This window comes from Chaetodon auriga, chromosome 16, assembly GCF_051107435.1.
Source record: "Chaetodon auriga isolate fChaAug3 chromosome 16, fChaAug3.hap1, whole genome shotgun sequence".
In the NCBI taxonomy this organism is placed as follows: domain Eukaryota; kingdom Metazoa; phylum Chordata; class Actinopteri; order Chaetodontiformes; family Chaetodontidae; genus Chaetodon; species Chaetodon auriga.
Window position 1 is genome coordinate 19,003,986 of NC_135089.1, and position 14,781 is coordinate 19,018,766.

General features: G+C 41.6%; 1 protein-coding gene across 1 annotated transcript; it reads right to left on the bottom strand.

The window, feature by feature from the left end:
* Positions 1–794: 794 nt before the first annotated feature.
* rad23aa (RAD23 homolog A, nucleotide excision repair protein a) lies at positions 795–12,168 on the bottom strand. The gene is made up of 9 exons (XM_076753197.1): positions 11,914–12,168; positions 10,884–11,045; positions 10,516–10,718; positions 8,797–8,840; positions 7,478–7,605; positions 6,478–6,568; positions 3,399–3,529; positions 2,453–2,614; positions 795–2,355 (listed from the first exon to the last, which is right to left on the bottom strand). The coding sequence occupies exons 1-9, from the start codon at positions 11,977–11,979 to the stop codon at positions 2,242–2,244; spliced, it is 1,101 nt and encodes a 366-aa protein (XP_076609312.1). The 5' UTR covers positions 11,980–12,168; the 3' UTR covers positions 795–2,241.
* Positions 12,169–14,781: the final 2,613 nt, after the last annotated feature.

The window sequence follows — 14,781 nt, forward strand, 5'->3', positions numbered from 1 at the left end:
TGTTTACACGCACACCAAAAACTTGTTAGTATCCAAACCTTTCTGGTGTTTAAAAGTCGGTGTGTTTCTCCTTCCACCTAGAAATGTGGGTTTTGTCGTGCATGTGTTTCTACCTCAGCCTTGCAAACTTGGTTATTTGGTTTGTGTACATCGCACAGAGCTGACCAGGCGAGAGGCCGCCGTTCACAAACTGCAGTAAAAACCTCAACTGAGACACATTCTGAGCTCAAAGAATGCTCCCAAAACCTGAAGAATACCAGCACATCTCATGTCTTGATTGGAAAATATTCCATTAGGAATAAGGCCTGATTTGGAATCTCCAAACAGAATATTTAAAATGATGCTGGAATATTAGTGTGCACGTAAACAGAGCCAGTGTTCAGTCAGCAGAGTAAATACATGACTTAAAAATCAGCCCCCCTGGTCCCACCTCTGCTAGACTGACTGCAGCACCAGCCGCACAGTGGAGGGCAGAGTGCCAGAAGATTTAGACAACAGGGAAATTAACTTTGCGTAATTTTCTTTTATTCAGAATTTAATTTTAGCTTCATTAGAACTCAGATTCAATCAAATCGAATGGTTTAAGTTTCTGACTGCAGTTTCCCCTGCTGGAGAAGATTAAGAACAGTATGTTTATTCTACAAGAAACTGGAGATGGATCTGCTTCCCAGTTAGTTCCCTGAAGTTTTTTTGGATGTCTGAAAGCAATATTAGAAGGCAAAAAACAAAAAAAAGAGAGCTTTTCTCGACATCCTTGACATGTTAGTACAATGTATGATGGTAGTCACCATATAACTGTGTAAGGTCATTTATTCGTAATGCATCTGGACCTGTTAAGAATCGACGTAAAGAAAACAGAAGTTGGTGCATGATCCTGATGACTCAATCACACGTGACACTGTTAAAACCCCAGGCAGTACACAGATTGATGTGCAAATTCATTTGCATATAACACCTAAGAACAGAAGAGTGAGGGCATTTAATCATTTTGGTTATGCGTTTAACTTGTCTTCCCACATACTGTGGGTCAAATCCTGGCAAACTACAGAGACATACAAGAGCGTGGGCTGTGTTGATGAACAGGTCCCTCTTTTTAGATGGAAATATTTTCCATATATGCTTATCAGCCGCTTCTCCTAAACACTGACTGACTGACTGATTTTTACTGAGTGAGACTGTCAAACTACTTGACCAGTGGCTGCTCCACTTCCTCCCTCTACTGGTGTGTTTTTAAATCCTAATAGCAGATGTTATGTTGCACGGTAGCTTTTTATGGGTAGTGTTAATTAGCACCAGAAGCTATCAGCATAGACAAGATAGTTACACATTTGAGTAACTTAAACAGGCAGGCACAGCATTTGCAGGGACTCTGATTGGCTGCCGTCTGCGCGGCCTCTGTGGAAGGACAGGTGAGGGTGGTACAAAGTGAACAGAATAACCAGGTACTTATTTGTCAGTTTAGTTCCCATTCTCCCTCCCCCCCGCCCCAAACAGACTGACAGACCCCAGAAACATCATGTCAGACACATACAAAGGGCAGCACAGTCCAGTCTATCTCTGCAAGTTTCATTCTTGGATGTACGTACATGAGGCTTACAGAGGTACATACAAGCAGTTACACACACTGATAATGTTGAAGTGCAGTGAGGAGAATGTGCTTCCATACAATCCCACTACAGCATTAACGAACTTAGAGAATGCAAATTGATTACTTTTTCAGCTTAACTGTAACTTAACTGCATCCATCTGCACAGGCACACAGACATGTACTCACACACAAGCACTCACTCTTCATTGCAAACCCTTCAGCCCTGCCCCCTCCCCCCCTCCACCTCCCTAATGTTCACAAAGCGCGTCTAAAATCAAATTATAGATCTCCCCTAGACAAACCCCACACATTCCATTGGAATTCACGTGGATTTCATCATTCTTCCACACTTTTCCACCCCGACCGCCGATAAGCCAAGTCTGACCTTCCTGCACACAACCTCGACTTTGTGTACTTTTTGTGTTTAACCCCGCCGTAACCTAACCCACCCCGTCTCCCCTCTCCTCCCCTGCCCTCCCCTTCCCACCACCACCCCCGCCCACACCCCCCTGCTGGCTCTCCCCTCTCCTCCCCTCCTGTTGGGTTGAGCTGAGGTTGGTAGCTGTACAGTAAATTGGGGGGTGCAGTCTTTATGCTGAGCTGAAGAGGGGAGGGGTAGGAGGGAGGAGCAGGAAGGCAGTGATCTCTGCTGTTCAGTCATCTTCCAGTCCCTGGTTGAGGAGAAAGTTGGCTGCCAGGTTCTCGTTCTTCTCGCAGGCAAAGTAGGCCTGGATCACCAGAGCCTCAGGGAAACCCAACGCTTTTAACTGTGAAGACGAGTAAATAGACAGTTCACTTAGCTTTTCACTCTGAATTCAACAGAAAAACCAAGTTTGCATCATTCACTCTCCATTCGCCACTCACCCTTTCGATGGCTTCCTTCTCCTGAGGTGTAACCTGGATATAGTTGACAGGTGCGCCCTCCTCCCCTGCTGCCCCCATCTCTCCAACATCTGACGCCTCTCCCCCCTCTCCCACTGGCTCGTTCAACATCTGGATGAACAGCTCCTGATGCAGACTGATTTGCTGGGGGGACGAGACACAGACGTGAAGGAAGGGGTCATGATTATCAGACATGTAACGGTGCTCAGATCCATCGGTCAAAGAGTTTAAGTGAACAAAAAATGTGAACTTGCAAGCAAAACCGGGGTCTGACATAACCCATGGCCCCTGATAATGCCAACATGACTATAAACCTGTTCTTTCTCCCTGTAGCGACTGCTGCCGTGGCACTCGGCTGTTTTTTGTCTGAAATTTGTTTTCAGCAAGAAAACACATCTACCACATCTGTTTTAGTTGCTCACTGCTCAGTAACTGAATTGAGCTAAGGCTATTGCTAGCTGACGCCAACCACTACTGCAGCTGCCTGCCTCATGTGGAGTGCTGACATTATCAGACATCCAGTCCTTGATAACTGAAAAACATTTTGAAAAAGAGAGGTCAGATCAATGTCAAGAGGACTAGAACGTGACAAGAGATGTGACTTCATGGGCTGTGACTGAACACACAGAGTGCCTGATTTATTGTTCTTCTCCTCTCCAAATTTAAGGGCTGCCCCACCGTAATGTTTGCATCAGGCTCGGACGCATAAACAACAGCTTTAACAACAACAAGAGTGTGGGCCAATGGGGAAAAATGATTAGTCAGGCAATGAAAACTAAATCCAAATGCAGACTCCTGGCTTGCCTTGTGGCTACAAAGGCATTACACAGAGAAGACCAACAGGACTGTTAATGAAAACGAAACACTACAACTCATCTGTGAGTTTCTCTCTTGCGTTCTCAGTGTGTGAGTGAGTGCAGACTCTTACCTGTAGAAGCTGAGGATTCTCCCTGCCTAGCTGCTGGAGGAGAGCTGGTAGCAGAGCAGGGTTCTGCTGGATGGCCTGTCTCATGTGCAGAAACTGGGGCTGGGTCCGCAGGAATGCAAGTGGGTTCTCTCCTGATGACATCCAACAATGACAACCATGACCAAGAAGGCAGACTTAATTATATTTTCTGCCATTTCACACTGAGGATCCATGAACAGACTGAGCTAAATGTGTGTTTCCAGTTCATCCTCGCCTGCCTTGTGGTTTCACTCGTGCTATCTATAGAGGACATGTGTTCCCACCAGCAGTAAACAACTTACCTGGAAAATGTCATCACTTACTCAATCAGAATAAGCAATAACACAAATTTCCTAATTAGGTAACAGTAAAAGTTAATAGTTACTTTATTTACACTCTAAGGTTCTAAATGAGAACCAAAATGCACTAAAGACACACGATCACTACCCACTGTCGCTGTCCTAAGCAGTCCTGCTGCCCAAATCATGTGACCTTGCGAGGCAGCTGGACTGCTACATCACGCTGCCCGCCGTGAATATATGGCAACACTAAAGCAGTTTTCTCTCATGAACTCTGGACAATGTAGTCCATGTGAGACATGTTGTCACTGACTGGAAATAGTCCGTTTGGTATAGGCAAGGGGCAGCCCCCGAGTAGAGCGTGCAGGAGGAAGACGAGGAGGAGGATCCATCCATAAAGAGGACTGTTTTTGCGTTGATATCAGTATTGTATGTATTTGGACGTGTCCACAATGTCTGCGAAACAGTGGAAAGCAACATACAGGCAATCAGAAAAGAGTATGAAGCAGTTACACTCTGCAATGTCATCAACACGCCCACTTGCTCGCTGTGCAGCAGGGCGGCAGCACACACACTGTGGATGACAGTGTGTAAATACAGCGAAAGGGATAGCTCCTGCAGTGGAAGCGGTGCTGCCAAATCTCTACCAGTGGACACATTTCTACCGCCGCATCGTATTTACCGTCATACTGCCCAGCCCTGCTTGCTACATTCGATCAGTTTTTGCGGGGCCCCTTTTTGCTTGTCTGGTGCACACACATAAGTCCTGCCAGTGGTTTCACCTAGACGCAGCAGTGATGCCTCAGGAAACACAGCAAACATGGATAAACATGTAAACATACATGTAAACAACGCTGGATTTAAAATACTCGAAAACATCACTCTTGCAAATGTTTTATGAGGAAGGAAATGTAACCAATATTGTTTGTTAGTCCTCAAGGATGCACACGATGCATTTTGTTGTATGTGATCATTCTATATGTAAGAATAAATTTTGTTTACAAGGAAAGTCCACACTGCACCTTAAACAAGCTGCCAGCCGACTGTGTGGACGCATTTACTGAATATCAGCAGTTAGCTTCACATTAGCCCCAGAAACCACATGTAGCGCTCCAGAATACCATACAGTGAAGCCTCTGGATCAACCAGGGACCCGCTAGCCAATTAAGAAGACATAACACGCAATCAAGAACATTTAGGAATTATGAGACCTGGCCTGAACAAAACTGATGTTGGTCCTCCCACCCAACTCCCACTAAGACAGCAAACAAGACCATCGTCCTCAATGCTGAATAACAGAAAATGCTCATTTTTAAGACGGCCTGTGGTGTTAGTTGGCATCATAACCCTGCAAGTGTCTTAAGCAGGGATGGCGAACATCATCAGCATGTCAGTTCAAACACTAATCACTGCCGATTTCCCACAAGCAAATACTTTTATCAAACAGACTGCTGACACTGATGATTACAAGTCCAAGTGATTTTGTTTTTTTTTTATCCAAAACAAGACATTAATGTCTACAGAGCAAATATTTGTATATACGTGGACATTTTCAATGAAGATCTAGCTGATAGGACGGTCAGGGATTGCACCTTACACCCATATGTTCCTCTGTGGAAATCTGGTTAAACCTTTAAATGTTTCAATGTCACTACGTTTACTACAATCTCCTCTTCTTGATGTTATTTTTTCAGTTCTTGGCTTGTTGAATATTATTATTTTTATTTATATTTTATATATTTATTATTTCTATAGTATTCCGTCATTGTATTTTATTTGGAAAGCCCACAAAGACGCAGCATTGTGTTTAAAGAGACAATGCTAACAAAGTAAAAAAGTGCTGTTTGCCTGGATTTAGCCAGTGTTTGACTCACATGCAGTTGGGCACCTGTTAATCGTTTTCATCCCAGCTTCCTATTCAAAATTATTTAGCTCTCACCACAATGCCTGACACACATTTGAAACCATTGCTCCAGGCCAGAGTCAAATCACAAACCATAAACCTCTGCATGCAAAACAAGCTAGCAAGAACATCAGCTTCAGCAAGTGAACCAAACTACCAATTTTATATTACTCGACTATTTGAAACAAGCTGGTAAGAACGCAATGTGGTAGTTTTATATTTCCATTTGAGGAAAAATGTAATTTATTAACATTAAAATATGTAGAGAGTAGCAAATTCCTACATTTTGGATCCTGGAACCACAAAAACTTTCAGCATTTCTGCTTGAAAAATGACTCAAATGATTCACTCATATCAAAATATCTCAATCAAAAAATCGTTTTCTTTGGATTGACGAATCAATCGACTCGTCGTTGCAGCTCTAGTCCTCATAAATAAAATGCCTTTGTCCACTTCATAAGAGGCCACAAGTCTTCACAGAGTGATGAAATTTCAAGGAAGATGGAGGCAACTAACAGGCCTAACAACAATTTGCACATGGCCGCGGTAGAAAAACATTCAGTGAGTAATGAGTCATATGAGTCATTGCCTGCCAGTGAAGCAATGACATTTTTTTTAATTCTAATTACTTGTTAATGTGTCTTGTGTCGAAGGGCCTCCCAAAAATAAGCTTGACAGGACAATCCGGATTTTTGACAACGGTTATATGAGTCATCTCTCAGTGTTCATTTTGATACATGGATACTAACTCCACCATGATTAATACTCCACCAGTACAGTTATTTACACAGCAGGGAGAGGCAGGCACATAAAAGTTAACTGCATGTATTTTTGGACCAAAGTGAGTTGCATGCCTCACCCTCTGCTAGAGATGCCGGGGCTTCTGTGGGTCCAGATTGGGGGGCCTGCGCTGGGGGATGACTCTCCTGGACTGGGCTGCTGGGAATACGCTGGAAACACAACAATATGACTGTCAGTCACACACGCTAACACACATTTCCATGCTGCTGAGAGGGCCATGAAAGTTAGGTAACTCATCTTTTGGTAATTACGACCATTCCAACTCAATACATTTACTTTGAATAAACTTGACATTTTATTTGGTGTGACCCTTCAAGGACTGTCCATCATAATGGACAACTGCCTCAAAAAGAGTTCAGTATTCTCGACATAACATGCACTCCAATTGCCAGTTTGTTAGATGAACCAGCCAAACTAAAGCCACCTAACAAGCATTATCAGCCTTATCATTGAGAGTAGACAGGCATATTAGAAACACCTCGCAGTATATGAATTTTTGTCAGCAGGAAGAATGAGGTGTGCTTGATGTCATCTCACACGCAGCATGTGTTACCACTCATTAGTTACACTAAAACTACATCAGGAAGCAGAGTGGCTCACACTGATCAGCATCATGTTCAGCAGTTTGTTCAGCCAAGTTAGCAATCTTATTCCCACAATGTGACTTTTCCACAGTGAAATCAGTGGGCAGACAAAGCTGAGTAGTGGCAGCTGGCGCTTGGGGAAATTAAAGATAAAATGTGTTGGAGAGAGAAGAACTTAGCTTATGTCTAGTACTTCTATGGAGGGAATTACAGGTGGACAGATTGATATGATGGGCAGTAGGAACAGTCGTAATTTATAGAGCATTTTTGAAAAATAATAAATTGCTGTACCATACCAAAGAGCTGAACCATACTTGTAGAAAACAACAACAATAAAAACTAGTAAAATACTAGAATAAATAAAAAGCCAAGAAGGGAAAAACCTGTTAGTCTGAGGTCAATAATGGATGACTGATAGTCATACCATGTGCTTTTCAGATGATGTGTGTGTGTGAGTGTGTGAGAGAGACTCACAGTGAGAAGGTACTCCACAGCTCTGTGGGGGTTGTTGAAACTGGCCCGTAGTGCAGCCACCACTCTCTCCCTTTCATAGCCCATAGACATGATCTCTGTCAACATGGTCTCATATTCGGCTCCAGTCACTGACAACACACACATACAGACGACCAAGTTATTAACTCTACATACGTTGTGTATTTGCAAATTTACACCTTCATGCATGAAGTCCAACAGGAAAGAAAAAACATTGCCAGAAGCTGCTTTTCTACTTATTTCTCCTGTAAGAAGTACTGACCTTGCAAGTCCCCAAAATGCTTTCTTAAATAAAACATTTAGTTTACAAATTTGAAAAATTAAGACATTAAATCCTCAAAGAAAGTGGTCATTTGATCTCCTCCTGCTCGCGTGGTGAATACTTTGCACTGCGTATTTACATTTATTGATTCGGCACTTTTGTCCTCAGTGAGAAGCTATTGTAGCTTGCTCCTTTGTGGAGGTCAGGCAGTGTCAGCGGAGAGAAGAGGCATATGTTGACGCAGTAGTTTTCATTAATAATTTGAACAATCCTTTCACAGTGACTATGGGTTGACACTGTAGCCATGTGAGCCTGACTGTACCTGAGGTCTCCTATGAAGGAGCAAGTTGCAGATTTATGGAATTCAATATTCATAGTAGATTTTCAGTGGAGTGCTTCTTTAATCATGCAACATGCTGCAAAAATCTCCCAAGCTAAACAACTTATTAGTTTTCATTTTCAGGGTTTGTATAATTACAGAAAGAGAACTAAGCCTTAAATCACCACTGAGGGATGCCTGTCTCTTTGCAAAACATTAATAACCAATAAAAAAAAAAAAAAGAAAGAACTAAATCTAAATGTTAAATCACACAAAGTATACAACAGCTGGGTAATAGGCACACATACAATATGGGCTTTAAAAGCAGCATGACTCCCGCTCTTAAATTCACAGAGCATGTACACAATCTATGAATGGACTAAATGGGAATCCCCTTTGCTCTTTGCAGCACCACAATAAGGGAAGGCTTACTTTTGTGACAGCCTAAATATAGGAACAGTAAGTATTGCACTGCAGCCTGTAAAGTCCCTGACTAACAGCAGCAACCGCAACTGGCACAGCAAGTACAGTCTAAGTTATACGAAAGTAATGTACTGATGTAAAATTAGCCAACTAATAACACTGTCAATCATCTGAAATTGTACAATTTACAACTGAAAGTGAGTAAATCCCCAAACTACTGCATTGAGAGTGCTACAGCTGCACAGGCTTTTGTACAGCATGTAATACAAGTCTGGCAGGAAGCCATCTGTTACCTACCAAGTGCTGAGGACGCATCCAAGCCCTGACCCCCGCCACTGGAGCTGCAAAACATAAAGGTGAAGAGGAAAATCAGACAACCTACACAACCATTTCTGTGACTGCAAGGTGAAAAGCAAAGCAGCAGACAATGTTGACAACTGCGTCCATTCCAAGCAGTTCAATAAATAATATGCTACATTACAGACCGGAGGTTACAACTGAATCCTAACCACTGTAAAACTCATGTTCCATATATTCAGCATAAAGGTCGACAGACTGTTTTTCTCCAATGTTGCTCCACTCTGTCAGAATGCATCTGGGTGAGGGAGCCAGCCCCAACATCTACAATATGTATTGCTGTGCAAACTGCACACCTGTGCTACAAAGCAGAGATGCACTGATCAACTGGCCGTGATCAGTCTGATATATATATATCTGATTCTGAGCCGATCAAACTTACAAGTCTAGTAATTAGCTTAATACTACCAGGAAAATCTGCAGCACTCTCGCTCGACGCTGAAAAAAGTTGTCTCCATTACTCACTTGGACACAAAAACATGGAAAATAGGCTCATAATCAGACAATACGCTACCGGAAATTCTCTCGTTTGGACAAAACATTGAATCTTTCCAGGATGCGTGGTCCGGCACCAATTGGAAACTCTGCACCGCACACAACGTTACTTTTGTTGATTGAACAGGAAATGTTGGGCAAGTTGAAACGAGCGAATCATTTTTTTATGTGTAGGTATATAGATCTGTTGCACCCGTTTTACTTTGGGAGAAGAAAACGTGTTGGATAAAGTGAGATATACGGCAATTAATTTACAATTGGATTTCATTTGTACAAAAAGGTGCGTCCAGTAACTCGGATCACATCATTTTGAGATTTGTTTGAGAAACCTGGTGCAGTTTGGGAGAAAATATTTAAGTTATTTAATGATCAGTGTTTTATTATGAACATACAATTGTATTTGGCATTAACAAAAAATTACTAAAATGTTTGAATATGATGTCAATTATAGTTTTTAAACAGAAAATAGGAATCGGCAGGTCGGACTTTGGAAATTGGAAAAACTGCAAACTCTACTACAGAAGCAAAGAAAAAGGATATGATAATGATATTAGACATATTAGACTGCTCTTCCCAATAACATCAAACACGTTGAGCTTCCAGCACTTAACTCTACTTCACTGAAAACTATCAAAAAACAAACATTTTACACAGTCTCAACCTTAAAGATCTTCATGATGTAGCTAGTAAACCAGGCCATTTAACGTGAACATCCTAATTAATGGAATATCTAAAATTATTTAATAACTAATTTAAAATGTAAAGTTAAAAAAAAGAAGAAACTAAATTACTACTTTTTTATTGAAACTTATTCTTGTATTTAGTGTTAACTGCTATGTAGATTTCCAGTTATGTTAATGACCAACTATTCAAAAGTCACTTTTAACAATTAAGGGTTGAAAACTACATGCGTAATAGCTCATTCATCTACAGACAGACAGACAGACAGACATATCACGCTGTTGGTGTCCTTTATATATTAACATGAAAAAAACACTACTTTAAGACAACTTAGACAACCATATCAGAACTGTAATGGGGTACAAACCCTACATACTCATCTAAATGTCAATTGTGACAGCTTTTCCAGTGCTACTTCCCAAGTCTCTGCACTATGTCAAGAAGGATTTTCATAACGTAACGTGTATAATTGACAGGTTCTACCTGGCTGGTTGCTGTGGTTCTGTGGCTGCGGCACTTGGCTCCTCTTTGGCCTCCTCGGAGGGGATGGGGGTAGCTGCTGGGGTTGGGGCTGGGGCTGAGGCTGGGGTTGTGGCTGGGACAGCTGTTGACGTGGAGCCGGAGTCCTGTACAGGGGGCTTGGGGGCTTCTGAGGCTGGAGGCGAGGCGGCAGCTGCAGGCTTAGCCTTTGCCAGTTCAAAAGAAAGTACTGTCAGACCAGCAACTTAATAGTTAAACACTAAAATTCACTAATCCAATTGTTGACAATAGATTAGATCAGAAAGTTTAATTAAAACACCACAACACTATAAAACCCCACATCACCATTAAGTATCACAATAAGATCTCACCTTGGACACCATCACTACAACAAAATTCTTCTCATCAATTTTGTAGTCTTTAATAGGTGTGTCATCTTGCAGGATTTTTCCAGCGTATATCAGCTTCTGCCCCGATACAGGAAAGTTGTCTTTTCCTCTTTCTGCTTCTATCTTCTCTTTCAAGGCCTTCACCTGATAAGAGACAAAACATTATCCACAACCATCGGCATGCAGACAATTAACAACGATTTCATTTCTACACATTAATATTGTGGTATCAGATGATCTCTGCCCTTCCAATCAGAGGACCTCGGTATTCTACCAAGCCTCTATTAACTGAAATAAAACTAGATGGACCAATATCAATGCCATTACAGGCAGGGGTGCATCCTAGCTGACTTGCAAAAGTAGGGAGTTTTTCATTGATATTCAGAGTATCACACAGCATGACAGTGCTTACTATAAAAAAAGCTAAAAGTGAAAAGTTATCTTACTGATATGTCAGAAGCAAACTGAGCAACACAATCTAACGTCCGCTAAACTCTGGCCTTGCTCGTTGCATGTTAAAAATGTGAACATGCTAACAAACTTAGCCAGCCTGTGGGACCGTTACAAATACCGCTAATCGTAATTGGCAGTGTCATAAGCGTTAGCATTAGCAATCATAGTAGGCAGCTGAGGTTCATCACAGAAGTTACGGCCTTACATACTAGATCACATCAGGTATTACTGTAAAGCAGTAGCAGCAAAGCAACCACGACACAAACTTGAAACGATGACAAATTCGTTCGCAGTCGCGTCCCGATGACTTACTGTCGGGCTGTTCAGCTAGCTAACTGGCTAACGTTTACTAGTGAGGTTTCGGGTTGTTTAGCAACCGTTTCATGCAGGTTGACCAAACTCGTAGCGCTTGTTGTTAACGGAGACCCTTTGCCAAAACTACACATGTTCTTTAATTGGAATTATCAATTAACTGTTGGGTCTACGCGTAAAGTTTAAACATATGTACCGCAGCTAGTAATGTTAGCTAAAGTTAGCAAGTTAGCTAATAGCCACTCACCGTTTGCTCGGGGTCTATCTCAATCTGAATAGTCTGCTGTTGCAGTGTTTTAAGCGTGATTTGCATGGTAGCGGCGGCTGACGTCGTGTCAGATGTGCTTCAAATGGAGAAATAGTTGCTCGCTAAAGCACTTAATTTGTTCTTAAAGTTAGCGTTTCTGGTAAGATAACAACTAGCCGAGAAATGTGTGTATCCATGAGCACTCAGCAAATCGCCATCTTTGGTGACCAGTTTGTGTAGCGGCGAGAAAAGCTCCAGTGGAAGGGACGAGATCTCGTGCTGCGCTGCGCGGCTGTGGCAGTGACACGCGAGGTGTTTCACGAGACTGATCTGATTTAAAATATCTACAAATTCACTTTGAATATTCTCAACATCCAACAAGGCTAACAATAAGGCTAATAGTTCAAGGTATCTGTAGTGACAGCTTGATAAGAATTTTAGCGATAAGAATAATGATTCAGCAGATCTCCAAATATCTACAATCAAATATCTTTTTAAGATCATTTAGATTTTTTTTTTAAGAAATATTCCATCCTATATAGGCTATATATACTTCATTTATCACGAGTTAGAGCAGCCATTTCATGAATCTGGATGCATTTTGACCTTTACAAAGACATTTTTAAAGAATAAACCATTAAGTTGCATTGACAATATGTCTCACATTATGATCAAAATCCATACTGTCTTTCTGCCAAAGGAATAACATGATGAACTGGAATGACTCAAACAACCTTGTTCCGCATATGGCCTCAGAGCTGTCTGTCATGGACAGAGCAGCAGTGCTGTCTATTCTTGTTTGCACATTAATCGAATATTCACAGCAGAAAATAGAGCAAATCAATTCAAGGCTGTGTCCTAACACCTTAAATTATATATGATCTGTTGTTTTCTTTGGTAGTAAAGGTCCTGCAACAGGTGTTTTCAATTGCAGGTTAAGGCTGGGTGGAGCTATGACATGATGTCACAAAACGCTATGGACCAATAGGATTGACAAGGTAAGCTGTCCCGCCCAAACAGGTACAGCACAACTAACGGTACACTGAAGGAGCCCAATGTGTACTTAAGGTGTGTAACAGTTTAAATCAGTTTTTTGTTTACAAAGGTTTTTCATATAACTGATCTACAAATCATTTCATTTTCTAACTTTGACAAAGCAAGTAGTTGCACCTCATAAACTGCTAGAAAGACCTCTCCTTGATCCACTGTAACTTGGATGGTACCTCATTTGTACATCATTCTGGATAAAACTCGTCTGCCAACTGAATAAATATAAATGTAAATTTCAGTGCATTTTAGGGGCTGCTTTGATATTACATAATGATGCAGGATGTTAGTCACGTATCCACCATTCCAAAACCATCCGTAATCAAGTGAGCACTGTGTTGAGATTTCAGACGTATAAAATGTCATCATGCTGTGTTATTACAGGCAGGTGTCATATCTCACACCTGTGACTTACACACCTCTTAATGGTGAAGCACTGCGCTGTATTTGTTGCAAAAAGTAGTGCACTGACTATGGATATGGCATTTCTTTTGCTCCATTGCGGGATTTTCTGAGGGCACAACATAGTACAAACATGTGCACTTCAGATTCAGACCCTTAAATAAAGTAAAGGAATGTACATTTAGCGCCTGAAGGAGCGATTTCAGACCCCTGAGGGAGGAAGAGCTGCAGTATGATGACCACAACCTACTCCTTCACAGATGTCTGGATTCAGGCGGCACATACTAAAAGAATAGCTCAACGTTATTTGCTTTCTTGCTGAGAGGGGTGAAGAAGATCAATGCCACTCTCATACCTGTCCGGTAAATATATGCCTGCAGCCGGTTAGCTTAGCTGAGCACAAAGAGTGGAGACAGGGAAACGTCTAGACAGGCTGTGTTTCAAAGGTCACAACATGTTGTTTGTTTAATGATGTGTTAGGATGATTCGGCGTGTTAGGAGAGAGAATCACATTGTTCCACTGTCCCAAATCCTGTTTGTTTTTAACTCTGAACTGTCAGCTTCAACACAGTCGCTGTGATTCTTACCTGTCTTCAATTGAATGACAGCAGCAGATCTCCTGCAAAATTTATGGGATCTTGTAATGGAAAGAAAGTTCTCAGAATAAAACAAACAATCTATTTCAATATGTCCCGAACAGAAATCTAAAACTGAGTCCTCTTTTGCCATGCGTGTAACATCGTGTGCAGGAAAATTTCAGCAGAGGATGGAGAGAAGACATTGTTAGATTACCTGTATTGATCAGCAGCCCTGCAAACATCTGCATCGTCATTATGCTTCATCATCCTTACTGAGTGGTGAAGAAAGTACTCAGACCTTTTACTGAAGTAGAAGTAGCAATACTACAGTGTACAGGTGCTGTATTGCGAGTAAAAGTCCTGCATTCAAAATCATTATCAAAATGTGCTTAAAGTACAAAAAATAAAAGTAATTATTTTACAGGATGGTCCATTTCAGAATCAACTACATTATATTGCTGGAATATAATATTATGCATTAATGTGTACCTCATTTTAATGTCACAGCTGCTTAAATGCGGGGCTTGTTTTGAGTAGTTTATACTGCCAAGTAGCTTTACCTATAATACACTGTACTTCAGCAAATGTACTTCGTTACTCTCCACCAATATGTAATGGACATTTTTAACTGGCTCTTGAAATTCAGGGTTCTTTGTGGGTGTTACCAAGAAAACATGCACATCTGGAAGGAATCTGTCCTCGTAGCATCCTGCTGTCACATGCACATGATGTGTGCAGTTCCCCAAAGCAGCCAGCAGGGGGCAGAGTTTGACTACTCACGGACAGACAGCACTGCAGAGAGCAGCACAGAGCATGACTGAGAGAGAGGGAGAGGAGACAG